Source organism: Sminthopsis crassicaudata, chromosome 4 (genome assembly GCF_048593235.1).
Source record: "Sminthopsis crassicaudata isolate SCR6 chromosome 4, ASM4859323v1, whole genome shotgun sequence".
Lineage (NCBI taxonomy): Eukaryota > Metazoa > Chordata > Mammalia > Dasyuromorphia > Dasyuridae > Sminthopsis > Sminthopsis crassicaudata.
Genome location: NC_133620.1, coordinates 306,964,100 through 306,981,667, shown reverse-complemented (window position 1 = coordinate 306,981,667; position 17,568 = coordinate 306,964,100). Strand labels below are relative to the sequence as shown.

Sequence of the window (17,568 nt, the reverse complement as noted above, 5' to 3'; positions counted from 1 at the left end):
TTCTGGCCTCTGCAATATGCTCTAACCAAAAGACAGAAACAGAATGACCTATCTTTCAGGATACCATCAATACTCTGCTCTCGCCAACCCCCTCCCTCCCTGCACAGTTTTTAAATTTTTTTTTTATCTACTATCTTTACTAATCCCACCAAAGAAATGAAATATCAGTGAGTTATTCTGATGTTTATTTCAATGCATTTTAGTCAACAAAATTGTATAAAATCAGAAAGGCAAAAAAAGTTTGGAGTCTGAGCATCCAGAAGGCACTGCATACACATCTACAGTTGTTTGCCAATACAAGTCATTGCCAGACATTCCTTTGAAGCAAAGAAAAGAGGCTGCACCCAAATGAGCCCTGAGTGTTCATGGCCCCGGAAAGTCTAGAGGCTTGTCATAAGGGAAAAAAAAAAAGGAGGGAGTATGATGGTTTTATTAAAAAAATAAAAGAAGAAAGAAATAATAGCAGCTCAAGTACAAAAGCAGTTGTAGCCCATTTATATTACACAGAAGTATTCAATTTTCCATTTACCTTATCTTGTAAAATTGTTAATTGAGTTTTCCAGTGAGTAGATTAAATGTCTAGCAATATAAGGAATGCAAATACATAGCACCATTTTATAGATGTGGCTAAGCTCATTTGGCTGTCACTGATTTATCTACATGAAAGGGAGAAATACTTCAAAGTTGCTAGCTGTCTTTCTGCATGGATTCTATTTTTCAAGGGAGAACTAACCCTCGGAAATTTAAACATTTTTGTTCAATTCATACAGCATAAAGGGGCTTCTGGTTTTTGCCCATTTGGGATTAGATAGGCGTAAATTATTTTCTAAATGAGTGAAAGTGGTACAGATATGTGGGATGCATTCAATTTCAGGTGAGGATGGTAAGGGATGGAGTGGAAGGTGGAAGGAAAAATATCAGGTTATCATTTAATTTCAAGGAAAAATTAAAAGAAACTATTGAACTTTGATTATGCTGTTAGTATTTCAACTTTCTTAGGCACTTCTTTAGGGTTTTAGCTCAAGGCATACTGTCAAGACAAAAGCAAACAATGCTATATACATACATGTAGAAAGTGTTATAAATAGGTTTTTTTTTTTTTAAAAAAAAAAAAAAAACCATAGATATTATATACATATCAACACAGTAACCTCCCTCCATTTTTGTGGTTTGGTTTGGATTTTTTGGTTATTTCTTTTTGCATTTCATTGTTTTCTTTTTCCCTTTCACAGGGATATCCAGAAGTTCCGACAAGTAACTTGGATGGATGGGGGGGGGGCGTTATTCGCGTTTTCGCAAGATGACATAGATGACTCCACTGGTGAGAGCCAAAGGAAGAGCCACCCAGGCCAGGATGTAAGCAAAGCCAAAGGCATAATCCATGTTGTGCTGCCACTCCATGTGTTTCACTGTGTAGATTGATGCTGCACTCATTACACACAGGCCTGTGAAAGGAAGAGTCACATAATATGAGAATAGAATCAAATTTTACATAGTAATCTTAGGTAAAGATGGTTTGAAGTAAGTCACTAAATATTTATTGAGCATCTACCAACTATTATGGAATATATTAGGCAAAAGAAGAATTATAAGTTTAAAAGATCTGAGTTCAAGTCCTATTTCTGATGTCCATTGGTTTTACAATTATGCATATGTCACAACCTCTCATGGTTCCAGGTAACACTCTAAGTAAGAGTAGGTGTTGATTGATAGTTTCTTCACTGGAAGTTCCCAAGCTTTTAGATTTCTATAATTTTAGGGAAAGCCGGTGACAAAAATAACATGGAGTGTGCCTTCCACAAATTCTTAGAAAGATGATATTGTGACCAGGAGGGTTATCTTCATTATTCACTATTTTTATTAACTCCACAAAAGAAATGAAATGTCAGTGTTATTCTGATGTTTATTTCAATGCATTTTAATCAACGAAGTTATATAAAGTCAGAAAAGCAAAAGTGGAATCTGAACATTAGAGGGCATTACAGTCACATCTATAATTGTTTGCAGAGAAGAGGCTGCATCTAAATAAGCCCTGAGTGTTCTTTGATCTAGAGAGTCTAAAAGAAATGAAACTCAGAAAAAAGAGACACTCTTATCCACATCAAATCAACCCCAGATGAGGAAAATGTCCTTCATTCTTATCAAAGGCCATTATCATATTTTCAATGTTCAATGTTCATTGATGAAATCATAGGTCCCAACCCCAGGAAAAGTGTCCCAGAAAGAGCTATGTAGTATTCTCACTGTAATAACCAGAATACTTAACTTCTAGAATACTGTGTTTAGTTATGAGGAAGCATAGTGACAAAAAATTTCATGGTATATAAAGATAACTTTTTTTTTTTATTATTAAAGCTTTTTATTTATAAAACATATGCATGGGTAATTTTTCAACATTGATCCTTGCAAAATCTTTTGTTCCAAATTTTCCCCTCCTTCCCCACCCCCTCCCCTAGATGGCAGGTAGTCCAATACATTAAATATGTTAAAATCATATAAAGATAACTTGAAGAAAATAGGGATGGTTACCTTGGCAAGAGAAAGTATAGAGAAGTGGATGATATCTACCTCAATTATTTGAAGTGCTGCCATATATGGAAGAAGATTTAATTTGTCTTTCTTGGCTTTAATGGAGTAAACTTTAAAAAGAGCAAAGGTTGGAAGTTACAGAAGCAAATTTTACTCAATATAAGCAATATCTTCCTAATGATCATAGCTGAGATGTTGTAAAGGGAATTACAATACACCCAAATTGGACCAAATGACCTTTGCAATCCCTTCCAATTTTATGACTCAAAGATTCTAATACTTATGATATCTAATACTTCCTTAGATATCTAAGCAAAAGAGAGAAAGAAGAAAATAAATGCGTGAACTAAGGAAAAGGATGGGAAAAGGAAGAGAAAGAAAAATATAGGAAGGAAAGGAAGGAAATAAAAAAAGGAAAGGAAAAGAGTCTGGAATGGTTATGTAATGAATGTATTAGTAAATTTGCTAATCAGTTGCAGCTTTGTCTACTTATCTTCCACTAATATAAAGAATGAGATAACTCTCTGAACCTTAGATAAGGATGAATAGATACAAGACAAACAAGAAAGAAAAGTATCCTTTCCTCTCTCAGCATGAGAATTCTTTAGTGAAGGGAGAGAAGACTCCACTTTGAGTTCCATTATAGCAGCCTTTCCAGTCTAGCATCTCAATAATGTCAGTCACATCTCTGCTGAAATAGAGGGTGAAAAATCCACTGATATCAACAGCTCTAGTTTATGATTACACAAAGTCTACTCTGTTCATCACTAAAAATAAGGCCTTTGAGTTTCTAAATTCTACATGCCACTGAGATTTTTTCATACTGAATTTCTCAGATGGCCCTTAGGACCACCTACATTTAACCTCAATACTATTTGAGCTATTTGTACACTGCCACTTTGTTTTAGTAAAGAGCATAAGTTGGAACATGTTGAATTAATAAGGTCCAGATAGTTTTCTTTTTTTTTGTACTCCTACTCCATTGGTCTCTGTTAAATAGCTAGGCAATTGTCTCAAAACTCTTAATTAGGATCACAAACTGCTACTGTACTTTTTACCTACAGAAAGCTGAGTAAGGTTTTGATAATTCTTTGAGAAAGGAAAACAACTGCTAATGACACATTGCAGTTTGAAGAAGCCATAGTTCTAATCTGCTGGTACCACTATGACTATTTTTAGAACCATTGATCTTCAAGTACATTTATCCTGTTAGCTTCCTTTTTCTCAAGTTACCACTCCTAGAAAAAATAATTTCCTTTTCATTGAGAAGGCAGCTTCTCTTTGAGAAAGTGTGAAGTTCAACATGATAAATATGGAAATATAAAGGATTGCATATATTTATTATTCTATACCACATTGCTTGCTATCTTGTGGAGGAGAGAAGTAAAGTTGGAGAAAAATTTAGAATACAAATTTTTACAAAAATGAATTTTGAAAATTATCTTAAATGTATTTGGAAAAATAAAATACTATTAAAAACAAAAAATCAGGTCAGGAAGTAGAATCAAAGAAATTATGATGTAAAAATTAAATATGAAGTATATTAAAATTTGGGGCAGGTGGGCAGCACAGTTGATAAAAGTGTCAGGACCTGGCGTCATAGACTCATCTTTCTGAGTTCAAATTTGGCCTCAAACAACTACTAGCTGTGTGACCCTGGCTAAATCATTTAATCTTGTATGCGTCAATTTCCTCATCCATAAAATGAGGCAAAACATTTCAGTATCTCTGCCAAGAAAACTCCAAATGGTGTTACAAATATTTGAACATGACTGAAAACAACTGATCAACAACAAATATTTTTTAAAAAATGAAAAAAGAGGTGAATTCAATTTTCTTGAAGTAAAAATTTAATAAAGATGTTTTAGATTCATAGGTGTATGACTAATTAACTTAGTTGGTTTCATCCAACTCACTCCAAAGTTACTGTATCTTTAAATATGCTTTATCTTTAAGATGGAATGTTGAGGATGACAGTTTAACTGTTATCTATGAAGTCTAGGATAGTAAGACTTTAATATTCTTCTAAATATTTGCCTGGAGAGAAAGTGAGGTACAAAGGGCTAAAAGAACTTATTTACTAAGAATCTGATTGTAACCCTCTTTTGAGAAAAATTTTTGAAGAAAAGATACTGGATTCCAACTTGGAGAACTCAATGGTACAGGTCTGTTTCCAAGTTTGGGGAGAAGTTAGCAGGAGTAATGATGAGTTAGTGGTGAAACCATCTTTCAACTGAAACATTTAAAATATTTCTTTGTTTCATTCCTTGTTACATTGACAAGAAATTGTATATTCAGTAACAGTGAAGTTTACTTGCACATAAAAGTAGGGAGCTTGATAAGAAAAATTAGTTTCTTCAGTCTTATTTAACAAATATTCAATAAACTAAAAAAAAAAAAAAAAAAAAGTGAAGTTGTCACCTGAACAATAGTCTACCTTACTAAAAGGAGTATATGACATGACTTTAGTGAAGGGCAGTTAAAGAATGAGGAGCTAATAGTTTGCTGCCTACAAACGATGTGATAATAAGTGATAAATCTAAATATTAATAATAATAATAAGCTAAATCTAGGTCAAAAGTTTATAATACAAATAGGGTTTCAGTTAGAAGGAAATACATCAATAAGTTTCTTTTGAGAAATATGGTATCATCCCAGTTGTATTTAACTCCATGGGAAATTCCAGGTTGAATCTCCAGCCTACAGATAAAGAAATGACAGAGTTAGAAAAGTCACCTATTTGTGTTGTTTCTAGAGCTTGACAGAACCTCAGAAATGAAAAAAACTCAAATTAGAATAGTCAGCTTGGATTGTTTCAAGACCAGAAAAAGAGATAAGTGAGTTTCATAAGTGCTGACATACTCAGAAGAATCTATAATGTCATTGAAATGGGAAGCCTGAAGAAACTTTCTCTCAAGGAGAAAGCTACCTTGAACTCTGTGCCCCATGGAGGCAAACAGGATAACCAGCCTTATTCTATTATCCTGAGAGACCATCCACATAGATAACTGCTCACTACTGATTCTCTATAGAGAAAACCTATTCAATTCCAAAAATTCTCCATTGTTTCAATAGACCCAAACTCTAGGATCTGCCCAGAAAACTAAGTACTCCCAACAAACTGCTTTACAAAATCTCCTGATTGTATTAGGGGCTTTTTGTCCACTAAGAGAGTAGTGATATTCAGAAATAAACTTTATCTTTGCCACAGATAACTCGGTTTTGTGAATTCTTGTCACAAGAACTTGCCTCCTCTGCCTTTGTTTCCAAGCCAAGGCTCAAATCCCATCATTATCACTGTAGATGCTTTTCCCAATAATGCAGATTATGACCCATCCATATATGACAATATCCTGGGAGCCTTTTCTACTTTGTCCTAACATTTTTCTTTAAAATTTTTTTTAAGTTTTTAATTTTCAAAATACATGAAAACATAGTTTTAATTATTCACCCTTGCAAAACTTTGTATTCCAAATTTTTCTCCTTTCCTTCCTCCTCTCCCCTTCCTTATGATGGGGGCGACAGCCCCTTTAAGATATCTTCCTTGTCTGATCTACAACTTCCTTTCCTTTGTGACTGACCTTTGATTTACAAGATCAGTATCTGAGCCAGTTTGGGCTGTACCCAGCCCCCACCGGATCTGAGCTGGCTTAGATTTTCTCAACCCCCAACTATCTGCTCAGGTTTCCCCTAAAAGTTTCTTCCTTATTTGAAAAGCATGCCAAGAATTTGGCACTGCCCTAGGCACCTTGAAACAGATAAAACAGCCAAGATGGAATCATCCCTTGTCCGAGAGTTGAAAGATGCCAGCAATATGCCTTGCATCAGAGACTCTCCGTCCCACTGCTCTCGGTGTCTTCCTCTATCTAATGCCTTTTACTAACCAGACTTTAACCTTGCTTCCAAACCCTGCAATAAACCTTATTTTTATCAATCTAGGTTTTCGGGCCTGTAAATTCATTTACAGGGGACTCTCGCCGCCACTAGACCTGATTTAACTTTATATCCTTGTGCCAAATCCTAAGGGGTTGCAGGGGCGCTCCATGTGACTCCTTGTATCCCAATCCTGCCACTAGACCTCAATTAATCCTCATCATTTGGTTCCCTAATACCTCATCACTTAGACAGCAAGTAATCCAAAATAGGTTCTTCTAAATTTATCATTTATCATGATGCCCAAGAAAAATCAGATCAAAAAGGAAAATGTTTTTCCTAACATTTCAAGGATACATTCTTTGCTCTCACAACATGACTAACTCTCATCTTTTTTGGTAACACATTTCTTTGAAAAAAAAAAATATTTTATTTCTTCACATTTCCTTGTTATATTTTAAAGTCATCTCATATACCAGTAAGAGCTTTATCTTAAATATTTGGAAGCTATGTTGTTCCATGACATACTGGAATTAAAAAGATGATCCTTTGCTTCTAGGAGAAGTTTGGGGTCATCAATGGAGCTTTGCAACTTCCCAAAGGCAATCTATGCTTCTTTCTTGGTGTTTATTTCTAGTTCAAACTTACTGTTTATTTACACTGCCCAAGAGTAGGTAGATAAAAAGATAGATTCATAGATATACCAAAAATTTTTAACCATTGCCCAACTGATGATATACACCCCCTTAGATTCTTTTTTTCTTTCCTCTTTTAATTCTCCCTTTAAGAACAGGAAGTTTGTTTTGCTTGTGACAATTTCTTTTCTCTTAATCCTCCCTCCCCTCCTCGCTCATTTTCCTATGGAATTAGATATATTTCTACAGGAAACTTTTTATGTGTAAATGTCCGTGTTTAACAAACTTCCTTTCTTTATTCAATTCAGTTAAGAGTGAGGTTCATCGGGTGTCTACCTTCACCCTCCTCAATATTTGTATTCTTTTCATAACCTCCAATTATAAGAAATAATAAGTTCTACACCTTTTTCTCTACTTTTTTACACTAATAGTTTTTACATTTCCTTTTATTTTTTTCATATTGAAACCTTCAGAACAAAAGTATTTCATCCCCCAGATGCTGGTTTTTTTTTTTTTTTTTTTTTTTTTTTAATTTAAATTTAGCATTCTCAACATGCCTTTAGGATATTAAGGTTTCAAGGGACAATTCCTTCCTTCCTTCCTTCCTTCCTTCTTTTTTTCTTTCTACCATAACAGTATTGGTACTGCATCATCATATAGTCTCTTCCAATTATATAAATTACCTTTGGACTTCTTGCATTTCAATGTTTCTTCTCAATTCTGATCTTTTCTTAAGAAATGCTTGAAAGTCTTCTATTCCATTAAAACTCTATACTTCCTCCAGATTCACCAGGATTATACTTATCTTTACAAGGTAATTTATTGTTGGTTGTAAATCTATCTAATACACATACACACATTTACCTTTTGGGATATTGCATTCTAAGATTTCTTCATATTTACAGTAGTATCTATGAAATGTGATTCTGAGTGTAGATGCCTGATATTTGAAGTCCTTTTTGTCCTTCCAGTTTTTGTTTTTGACATTGGGGCTCTAGATTTTATCTCTGAGGTGTTTTCTTTTAGGGTCTATTTCAGATAATGATTGACGAATTTTTTTTATCTTTTTTATCTTCTATTTTGAATAGATTTGGTTATGTATTATTTGTATTGTCTTGAAGTATAGTGCCCAGGGTTTTAAAATGAGTTTTTTTGGAGTTCAAATTCTCTCTTCTTGAACTGCTTTCTAATTCAATTATTTTTTTTATATCAGATATTTTACATGCTCTTCTATTTTTTAATCCTTTAATTTTGTTTAAATATTTCTTGATGTCTCTATAGTCAATGATTTTTGTTCTGCTACCACATTTTCACTTACTAGAGCTACTCCCAAACCCCACTGTTTTCAATTATACTCTCTTGGGAGGAGTGGGGCTTTTTCAAAGTTGACAGTATGAATTGTCTACTTTAGAGATAACTTTCCTAACAATCTCCTTTTCTATTTTTGGATTGCTGGCTAACATTTTGTGTAGTTCTGATTTGGATGAATTCACTGTAGCTTCTCCTTTGATTTCTAAATCATTATTCTATTGCTATAAACAAAGTTCTGGTATGTTCTACATTAGGTAGATTAGGCTGCCTATGTTTAGGCAGCTGATGTGGGTTGTGGTCCCTTTAAGAAACAGATAGATTTATTCCTTTCTGATTCCCAACCCCTTCTAGCTGATACATTATCAATTCAGGAAGCTAGGACCTTTGATTCACAAATCCTGGTCAAAAGCACCCCTTTGAATTCAATAGGAGATCCAGGCTCTCCCAGTCCCCATGGGATCTGAACCAACTTGGGACTCCACCCATGGGCCCCTTTAGCTAAATCTCTCATCATAAAAAAGCCAAGTTGGAGTCTTCTCTTTGCAGAGGTTCCAAACATGCCAGCCTTACGCCTGGCATGCCAAGGATCTCTGCCCACTGGAACACTGTTTCTGGTGCCCTCTTATCTCTCCCTTCACCTTTTACTAACTAGACTTCAGCCTTACTTTCAAATCCCATAATAAACCTCTTTTATCAATCTACGTTTTTGGGTCTATAAATTCCTTTATAGGGGACTCTTGTGCTGCTACTAGACCTTATTTAACTCCCTCTCCTTGCGCCGAATCCAAAGGGATTGCAGGGGAGCTCTATTTGACTCCTGTACCCCAAACCTGTCACTAGACCTCAATTAAACCCTAATTTCATTTAGTTAGGTATCCCAAATCTAGACCTCATCACAGCTATCTTGACTATAAATTTATATTAGTCTCTTAAAGGAAAGCCTGAAAACCATAGAAATTTACTCTTTGGGACTTGAGACATCAATCTTTTTGGAATTAACTCATCTCTTGAATCTATAAAAGTCATAAAAAACACAAATCCCTTTGTTGTCTAGGAATATGACAAGGTCCAATTCTTGACCATCTATTACCTTAATATTTGCTTCTCTGCTGCCAAATAAAGCTTTTCCACTGTCAGGTTCTGTTAGACTGCAGTTGGTAAAAATGATTGACATTAAGCCAAACTACCAATGGAACAAATAAAGTCACCACAATTTACACAATGTAAGCAATATTTGTAATCTTTGGCCTATTTGTCAAAACACTGTTGGGAGCCCATTGGCCAGATATATGAATGAGCTGGATAGACTGTTTCCAATTCAGTAAATAAGCATTTATGAAATACTTACTTTGAACTGAAAGCTGTGACTGATAACTGTGCTAGGCACAGGGGATTAGAATTATTTGATGAGTACTTTTCTCAAATCATCAAAAGGCCACCAGCATGAAGTTATAAAAAACTCTTATATAATTTCTCAAATTCTGTCTCACAAATATTTTTATGGCATTTGATTCACTTTTGTTTTTAGTGTTCCAAACTGGGTAGAGGCTTTATGTAGAACTGATAGATTTCTGGACTTGGAAGTGTGAAACCCTGAATTTATCTTTTGACTCTGATATATTCAGTAAGCTGTGCAATCATATGAAAGCCATTAAGCCTCTCTGTGTCTCTATAAAGGATGGTAATAATAGCTGTAGTAGTTATCTCACAGGGTTGCTGTGACATTCAAATAAGATAATCTAAAATATTTGAAAACCTTAACATACTACACAAAAATTTATTAAACAGAATTTTAAAAGTCTCCCTTTCTTGTATCATTTCCAAGCCCCACTGTCCTCGGATGGGTGCCAATGAGCCATATTCGCCTTGTCCATCAGAGACAGACAGAAAAAGAGATGTTATGGACCAGAATTTGAAACAAGGTGCTAAGACACTGATAAGAAACAATGCTTATGTACTTAGTTCACACCTTTAGAGTTCACATCTTAAAGATTTCACACATTAGTTCACACATTAGAGTTCACACCTTTACAGAGCATATATAAGGAGGAGCCCACAAGCCCACTCTCTTGGAGGAGGAGTCAGATTCATTCCAACATCCACCTTTGTGATGGCTGAGGACTTCAGGGGATTCACAAATCAGGGAGAAAGAAGGAAGACAAAGAAGTGGTGGCAGGAGAATACTGAAACCAAGATCCGGAAGACCTCCAGAAAACTAGCTGAGCCCCAAATGAAGGAGATAAGATTTGGAAAAAGACAGTAAAGGATCTGGACTTTAATCCCTGCCTACATATGGTATTATTGAACTGAACTGAAACTAAGGCTACTCCTAGAAGCCCCCCAAGAAACATGCTCCCAGAGAACATTACAATTTAGAGGACATTACATCTTGACATCCCAGAACAAGATCCAGCTCAATCAGCATCTTAAAATGATTTCCAACTCTAGCTTTAGTGAAACTAAAACCAGTGAGAGACCACTGAAGAAACTGCTCTTTTCCTTCACCCTCAGCTCTTACCTCCCAGGCAATTTCTTAATCTATATCTAGAAGATACTTATGGTGACATTTCAAAAAGAAATAATGAAAATGAATAGGAAAAGTTGAATAGTTGAAAGTTCCTCACACTGATCATGTTTTGGTTTTACTCAGAACTAAAAGGAAATGATATTGATATGCTGGATAGTAATAAGGGGATTTGGTGCTATGATATACCCTTTTATTATGTTCACTTTTAAAAAAATGAATAACTTGAGTTTACACACATAATTTCCAGCCAACCTTTAGCACATCTAATACCTAACTAAATAAGAGAGCTATTGATCTTTTGGTATTTTCCACGTTAAGCAGATTAGACTGCCTAATACCTATAAAGATAGTTCTCAAAAGCTAGCGACACAGAGAGTGTATGAGATTGAAATTTACAAGAACATATACACTATGACTGGGATTCTTTATAGGAAAACTTTTCCGGAAATATCACATGTAAGATTTGGAAGTAATTGACTGAGGTTAAGGTGCTGCTGATAGGTCACTGGAGACCACAAATTAATAAATAAAAAAAATAAAAATGGGAATGGTAACATGTGAAATCATATTTCAGAAGAGAGGTAGTGAAGGAATAGCATAGGCAAATAAGATAATTATCCTCATGGAGTCTGGAGCAGCTACATGGTACAATGGATAGAGTACACCTGAAGTCAAGATCTTAGTTCAAATCTGTTGTCAGATTTGCTGTGGGACCTTGGACAAATCACTTAAATCCTATTTGCCTCAGTTCCTCATTTGAAAAATGGGGACACACTGGAGAATTTGTTTCTTTGCCAAGAAAACCTTATGGACAAAAGTTCATGGTGTCATATACTCAGACAAAACTAAGGGGTCTAGAAAAGAAAGATTGTCAGTATTTCAACACTTGTCCAAGAGAGAGACTGTCTATACTTGGTGGACTCAAACATTCCAGTCACTAAACTGTACAAAGTGGTTACAGAGTTTATTATACTTAACCACAACCTGGATGAATGATGTTTCAAATAAATTACAAAACCATGATGATTGGGTATACTAGAAATTTATGTTGCATAATCTCAACTAGGTTGACAATCTTTTTTATACCTTATCCTTCCTCAAAACTCCTGTGGCTCCCTCTATCTCCACATTCATTCTCTCAGTCAAGAATCTTGTCTCATATATTACTGAAAAAATTTGAGGCCATTTGCCAAGAGCTCCCTTCTCTCTTCCCTCACATAAAACCCATATGCCTTCTGTCACTATCTCTTCATTCCTATCTCATATGAAGAGGTGGCTCTTCTCCTTGCCAAGGCTTACTTATTTGCATGAACATATAGCCTCCACATCTGTACTTTTTCTCATCATTAGTCTCTCCCATCTATTAGTTGCTACCATACTATCCACAAATAGCCCATTTCTGCTCCATCCTCAAAAAAAACCCCCTTCACTTGATCCATCTTCATTATCATCTTTATTGCTTTTGTAGCAAAACTCTTTGATAAGGATATAATAGGAAACTTCCTTTTCTTTCCCTCTCTAAATCTCTACAGCCTTGCTTCTGACCTCTTTATTAAACTTAAATTGCTCTCTCCAAAATTACTAAAGACTTCTTAATTACCAAATTGAGAAAAGGTCAATTTTTTCAATTGTCATCCTTCTTGGTCTCTCTGCCTTTTGACACTGTTGATCATTTATTTCTTTAGTTCCTCTTCTCTTTAGGTTTTCTCTTTCCTATCTGATTGTTTTTTTCCAGTTCCCCTTTGTCACCACATGGATGTCCCACAGAGTGCTGCCCTGGTCCCTATTTCACTTGGTGGTCTCATCAACTTCTATGAATTCAATTATCATCTGTATGCTAATGATTTTCAGCTCTACCCTACCCTAACTCTCTCTGCTAATTCTTATATCTCTTAATTGCTTGTGTGACATTTTGAACTCTATGCATCTTAACTTCAACATGTTAAAAACATTTTCTCTTGAAATCCTCTGTTCTTCCTAATTTCCCATCCTCTCAGTCATCCAGGCTTTGCAACCTATTATTCTTAAATCTTAATTCTTTTACTCCTCCATATGGATATAATATATTGATCTATTTCTAAGATCTATTGGTTTCAGCCTTGGTCTGACACAAATCTCTTCCCATTCCATTCATCATTCCTTCAGCTATCAAAGTGAACTTCCTAAAGCATAATGCTGACCATATCATTCCCCAATCAATAAATTCTGGTGGCTTCCTATCACCTTCAGAATCAACTATAACATCCTCTGTTTGGCATTTAAAACCATTCATAATCTGGCCCATTCCTACCTTTCTAGTCTTCTTACATGTCGTAAGTCCCCCCTTTCCATTATTTCCATTCTTTCTAGCCTATATCACATTCTTTTTCTTGATACTATCTATCTACAGTTTTGAAACACTACTTTATCCTGGTTTTTCTACTTAATATGAGTACTCCTCAATATCTATTGCTGTAACTTTGTCATTCCCTTTCACCATGGGTTATCTCCTAGATCTCTGTCTCACACCCTTTTCTCCTTTCATACTATCTTCCTTAGTTGTCTTATCTCCAAACTGGGCATTTTCACTGTCCCCTAAGTCTGAATTGTTTTTCCATCTCATCTCTACTTTCAAGCTACCCTACCTTTCTTTAAATCCCAGCTAAAATCTCATCTGTTGATATGTATGTAATATGGACTATACATAATTGTCTCCCCAACTAAGCCACTGGAAAGCAAGGGCTATCTTTTGCTTTTCCTAATATCCCACCCATCTTTCTACAGATATAACTTACCAGAGAGGATCTGGAAGATTCCAGTGATATAAAATCGGCCACCCTTGGTGAGAGTAAAAAGCTGGCAGAAGAACAGGAACAAGGAAAGGACGCTGAATATAATGGAAAGAATCATGGTGGCTTGAACAGATTGCAGCCATTCTGGAGGGAAAGAGAGAGTAAAAACAATTAGGAAAACAGGTTATACATTGGCTTTCTGGTTGAAAAAGGACCAAAGGGATTTATAAGGCTACACACCCTAAGAAAAATCAAACAGAAACTAACAGGGTAGTCACTGAAGACACTGTGCACAAGCAGCTCAAGAAAGAGATTGTCTTAGAAAAACTTGTGGTAAGAAATCTTATTGTCAACAGGAAAACCAATAGCAGGATCTGATGAAGGTAATAAATAAAATTCTCCAGAAAATTAATTTGGTCCTGTAATCATTTTAATTAAAAAAAAAAGCTACTTTTCCTCCTACTTGATATATTTTAGCCACTTTAAGAGAAATAATTTTAAAATATAATTTTCCAGCACACTCTTCCTTATTGTGAACATATCACTAATTACTTTCTTGTCTCTTTGGTTATTTAGTCAATAAGCATTAAGTACTTATCAGGGTTCAGAATATAATGAACACATAACTAAGTCCTGGGAATGCAAAAAACAATACCCCCCCCCCAAAAAAAAAACACTACTAGCCACAACCACTGTCCATATTAGTAAGGAGCCTCTAATGGGGGAGATAAAATACATAAATAAGCACATATAGGATAAATACATAGTAAATGAAAAGTCACCATGGGAGGGGAAAGGGAAGAAGACCAGTAAAGGATTCTTAGAAGATATGAATCTTGAACTGAATCTTTTAAGGGATTCTAAGACTTAAAAGTTGAGAGAGGGAGCATTTCAGGAAAAGAGAATAGCCAGAGCAAAAGCACAGAGATAAGATGTATATAAAGTATACATAAGAGGGCTTTAAAGGCCAAAGTTATTTATATTTAATGCTGGAAGTAACAGGGTTTACAGTAAATTTACAATTAAAAAAATATAACAGTAAACTGAGTTCATTGAATAGAGTGTGATTGATGTCTTAGAAAAACCACTTTTGGACTTATATGAACTGATATTAAGTAAAATGAGCACATTATACACAGTAACAAGATTGTGTGATCAACTATGATAGACTAAGCTCTTCTCAGCAATACAGTGATCCAAGAGAATTCTAAAAGACTTGGAATAGAAAATGCGCTCTGTATTCAGAAAAAAAACTATAGAGACTGAATGAGGATCAAGTATATTATTTTCACCTTTATTTTGTTTTTTCTTCCTTATGGCTTTTCCCTTCTGTTCTGATTTTTCTTTCACAACATGACTAATTGGAAATATGTTTAAAATGATTGTACATATATAACCTGTATCAGTTTGCTTGGTATGTTGGGAGAAAGGGAAAGAAAGGAGAAAAAAATTGAAATTCAAAATGTGAATGTTGAAAACTATCTTTACATATAATTGGGAATATTAAATGAAAAAAAATTTTTGGCAGCTGGATTGGAGTGGGAAAAGACAAACAGGCTGACCATTTAGAAAGCTATTACAAAGAAGATGGTAGTTGTGTGAATATAGAGAAGGGGACATTTAGGAGAGATGCTGGAGAGGAAGAAGAAGATTTGGTGACTGATTGGGTATATGGTCATATGATAAAAAGGATCTAAGGAAGGAAGACATCACATTGACTGTGAACCTGAGCAACTCATAGTTATTGGATGATTCATTTTATAGGTAAATTGGTACCCCTGAATAATAAGAGTTCAGAAGGGGGAGTGGATGGAGAGAAAAGAAAAAAAAATTTTTTTTTTGGTTAGGGTGAGTTTGAGACTCCTGTGTGAAATGGCAGTTATTAATGTGGGATTGGAGTTCAGGAGAAAAAAGATGACAAATAGATTTTGGAATTATTTGCACAGATTTGATAACTGGGCCCATAAGATCAGTAAGAGAATATGCTGAGAAAAGAGAAGACCTAAGACAAAAGTTATTGGGTTATACACTGTTTATGGGAGTGATATTGATAAGAATCATCAAAAGCTATCAAGAAGAACAAGGAGAAGAGAACAACTAAGGAGGAGTTTCAAGCACATGGTCTCAAATTTGGTGAGGTGGGTGAGATAGCCAAGTGGGTGAGGCAGTGGAAGGAATGGCATGGAAAGTTTGAAGATAGAAGAAAAAGTTTGATGGAGAATGTGTTGGGAAATCACTGGGAGAAGGGATAGAATTTTTCCTATTCTATAGAGAAGGCTCAGTTGAGATTAACTAGCATAAATTTTAATAGACTCAGTGCAGTTTCATGATTCCCTCAAGAACCGTTCAATGATTTATAAGTAGGAATGAGGGAGAAGAAAAATAGGAACAGTCCAGGACTGGGGTTTGGCTAGTCATGTGTGGTGATAGGACAAGGGATCAAGGGATTTAAGATTAGGAGATACTGTAGAACTGACCTAGTATACCAATGAGACAAGAGTGGAAAAGGAGGAGAACACAGCCAGAGCCTTGGACAGTACTGAGGGATCGCACAGTAAGGACAAACACAGTGAGGAAAAGAGGAACAGGGTGAGTTAGAAAGCTATAATTATAATCAAATAAGGAAAATTTTAAATTCTTGAACATAGAAGTGGAACATTTGTATATAATAGCAAGGTCACTGGTAGAATGAAAAGGTCAAGAGAGTTGAGAAGAATAACTGGAAAGTTAGGATATTTGAATGTCATAGTTTACATAAGTATGTTGAGCCTCAAAACGAGAAAAGGAGTTGGTGTGGGAAAGACAACTATAAACTAGGAACTGAATTTTTTGGGAGAAGAGAATTTCCTGGGGGCTGAATCAAAATATAGAGAGTGTGCTAAATTTGGGCTGAATGAAACTTAGGGGGAGAGATTGCTGAGTGATGGTGGTAACGTAAGAGAGTGGAAATAAAAATGGAAAGCAAAGTGAATTGGATTCCGTCAACAAGGAGAGTGGATACGAAATAAAGTGCAGTGAATATTATCAGGAAGGAGATATATTTCAGTGAGTGCCAGAATTTGGAAAGAGTGAGAAAGGCAGAGGTTTAAGATTAAAGAAAGTTTGTTAATTCTAGAGCAGCCATTCCAGAATGCACCACAGAAAATATGAGCAGATATGGAACAAAACACCATGGGGAAAGAGGAGGTCAAGGGGGAATGAAAATGAGGGAAAAGACAACTGAAGTTTGCTCTATGACCGTCAAGGGTTGTAATTAACTACCTTATATCTTTAATCTTTTTTATTTTCTTAAACTTTTATTTAAATACCTTATCTTATTTAACTTTTCAAGTGCTTTTTTCTTATCTGCCCAATTAAACAGCAAATTCTGTGAGGTCTGGGAGCAAATCTCAATTGCATCTAATATCACTTTTGTATTTGTTTTGTTCATTCTGCTTGCTTCCTAACCATCTTTAAATCCTAATTCAAAATGCTACCTTGCACAAGGGTCATTCTCTGATTTCTTCCAATAGGTAACAAATTCCTCACAAAATACTTTGTATGCATGTCATTTATTTATCATATAAAATTATATATGATTATTTTCATCCTGTCTCCTTAGGCTATAAAAGTCTGATAAGAATAGGAATCATTGCCCTATTTAAATTTCATTTCTGCCAGAGACTAGAACAAGTATAGTATATAACAAGAACACATAGTAAATGCTTAATAAATATTTGTTAAATTTCTAATGATTTCTATCCTCAACCTAACATAGTTTTATATATAGCAGATGCTCGTTAGATATTTATTGATTTTTATCATGCAGTCCTAAAATAGGTACAGATGACAAAGAAATTAATTCCTGAAATGCTTTCATTAGTTATAAAAATTAAAAGTTAATCATTAATACATAACTCATTAAAAGAAAATCTTAACAGGC

At 35.0% G+C, this 17,568-nt stretch overlaps 1 protein-coding gene across 2 annotated transcripts in view; it reads right to left on the bottom strand.

Annotated features, from left to right (window-relative positions):
* Positions 1–162: 162 nt before the first annotated feature.
* The window catches only part of PMP22 (peripheral myelin protein 22), a 37,157-nt gene continuing 19,751 nt past the window's right edge, over positions 163–17,568 (bottom strand). For both annotated transcript variants that reach the window (XM_074265094.1, XM_074265095.1), the window contains exons 4-5: positions 13,650–13,790; positions 163–1,445 (exon numbers count right to left, since the gene is read on the bottom strand). In XM_074265094.1, coding sequence (XP_074121195.1) covers positions 1,282–1,445; positions 13,650–13,790 — 305 coding nt within the window. In that variant the 3' untranslated portion in view covers positions 163–1,281. The remainder of the gene's footprint in view (positions 1,446–13,649; positions 13,791–17,568) is intronic.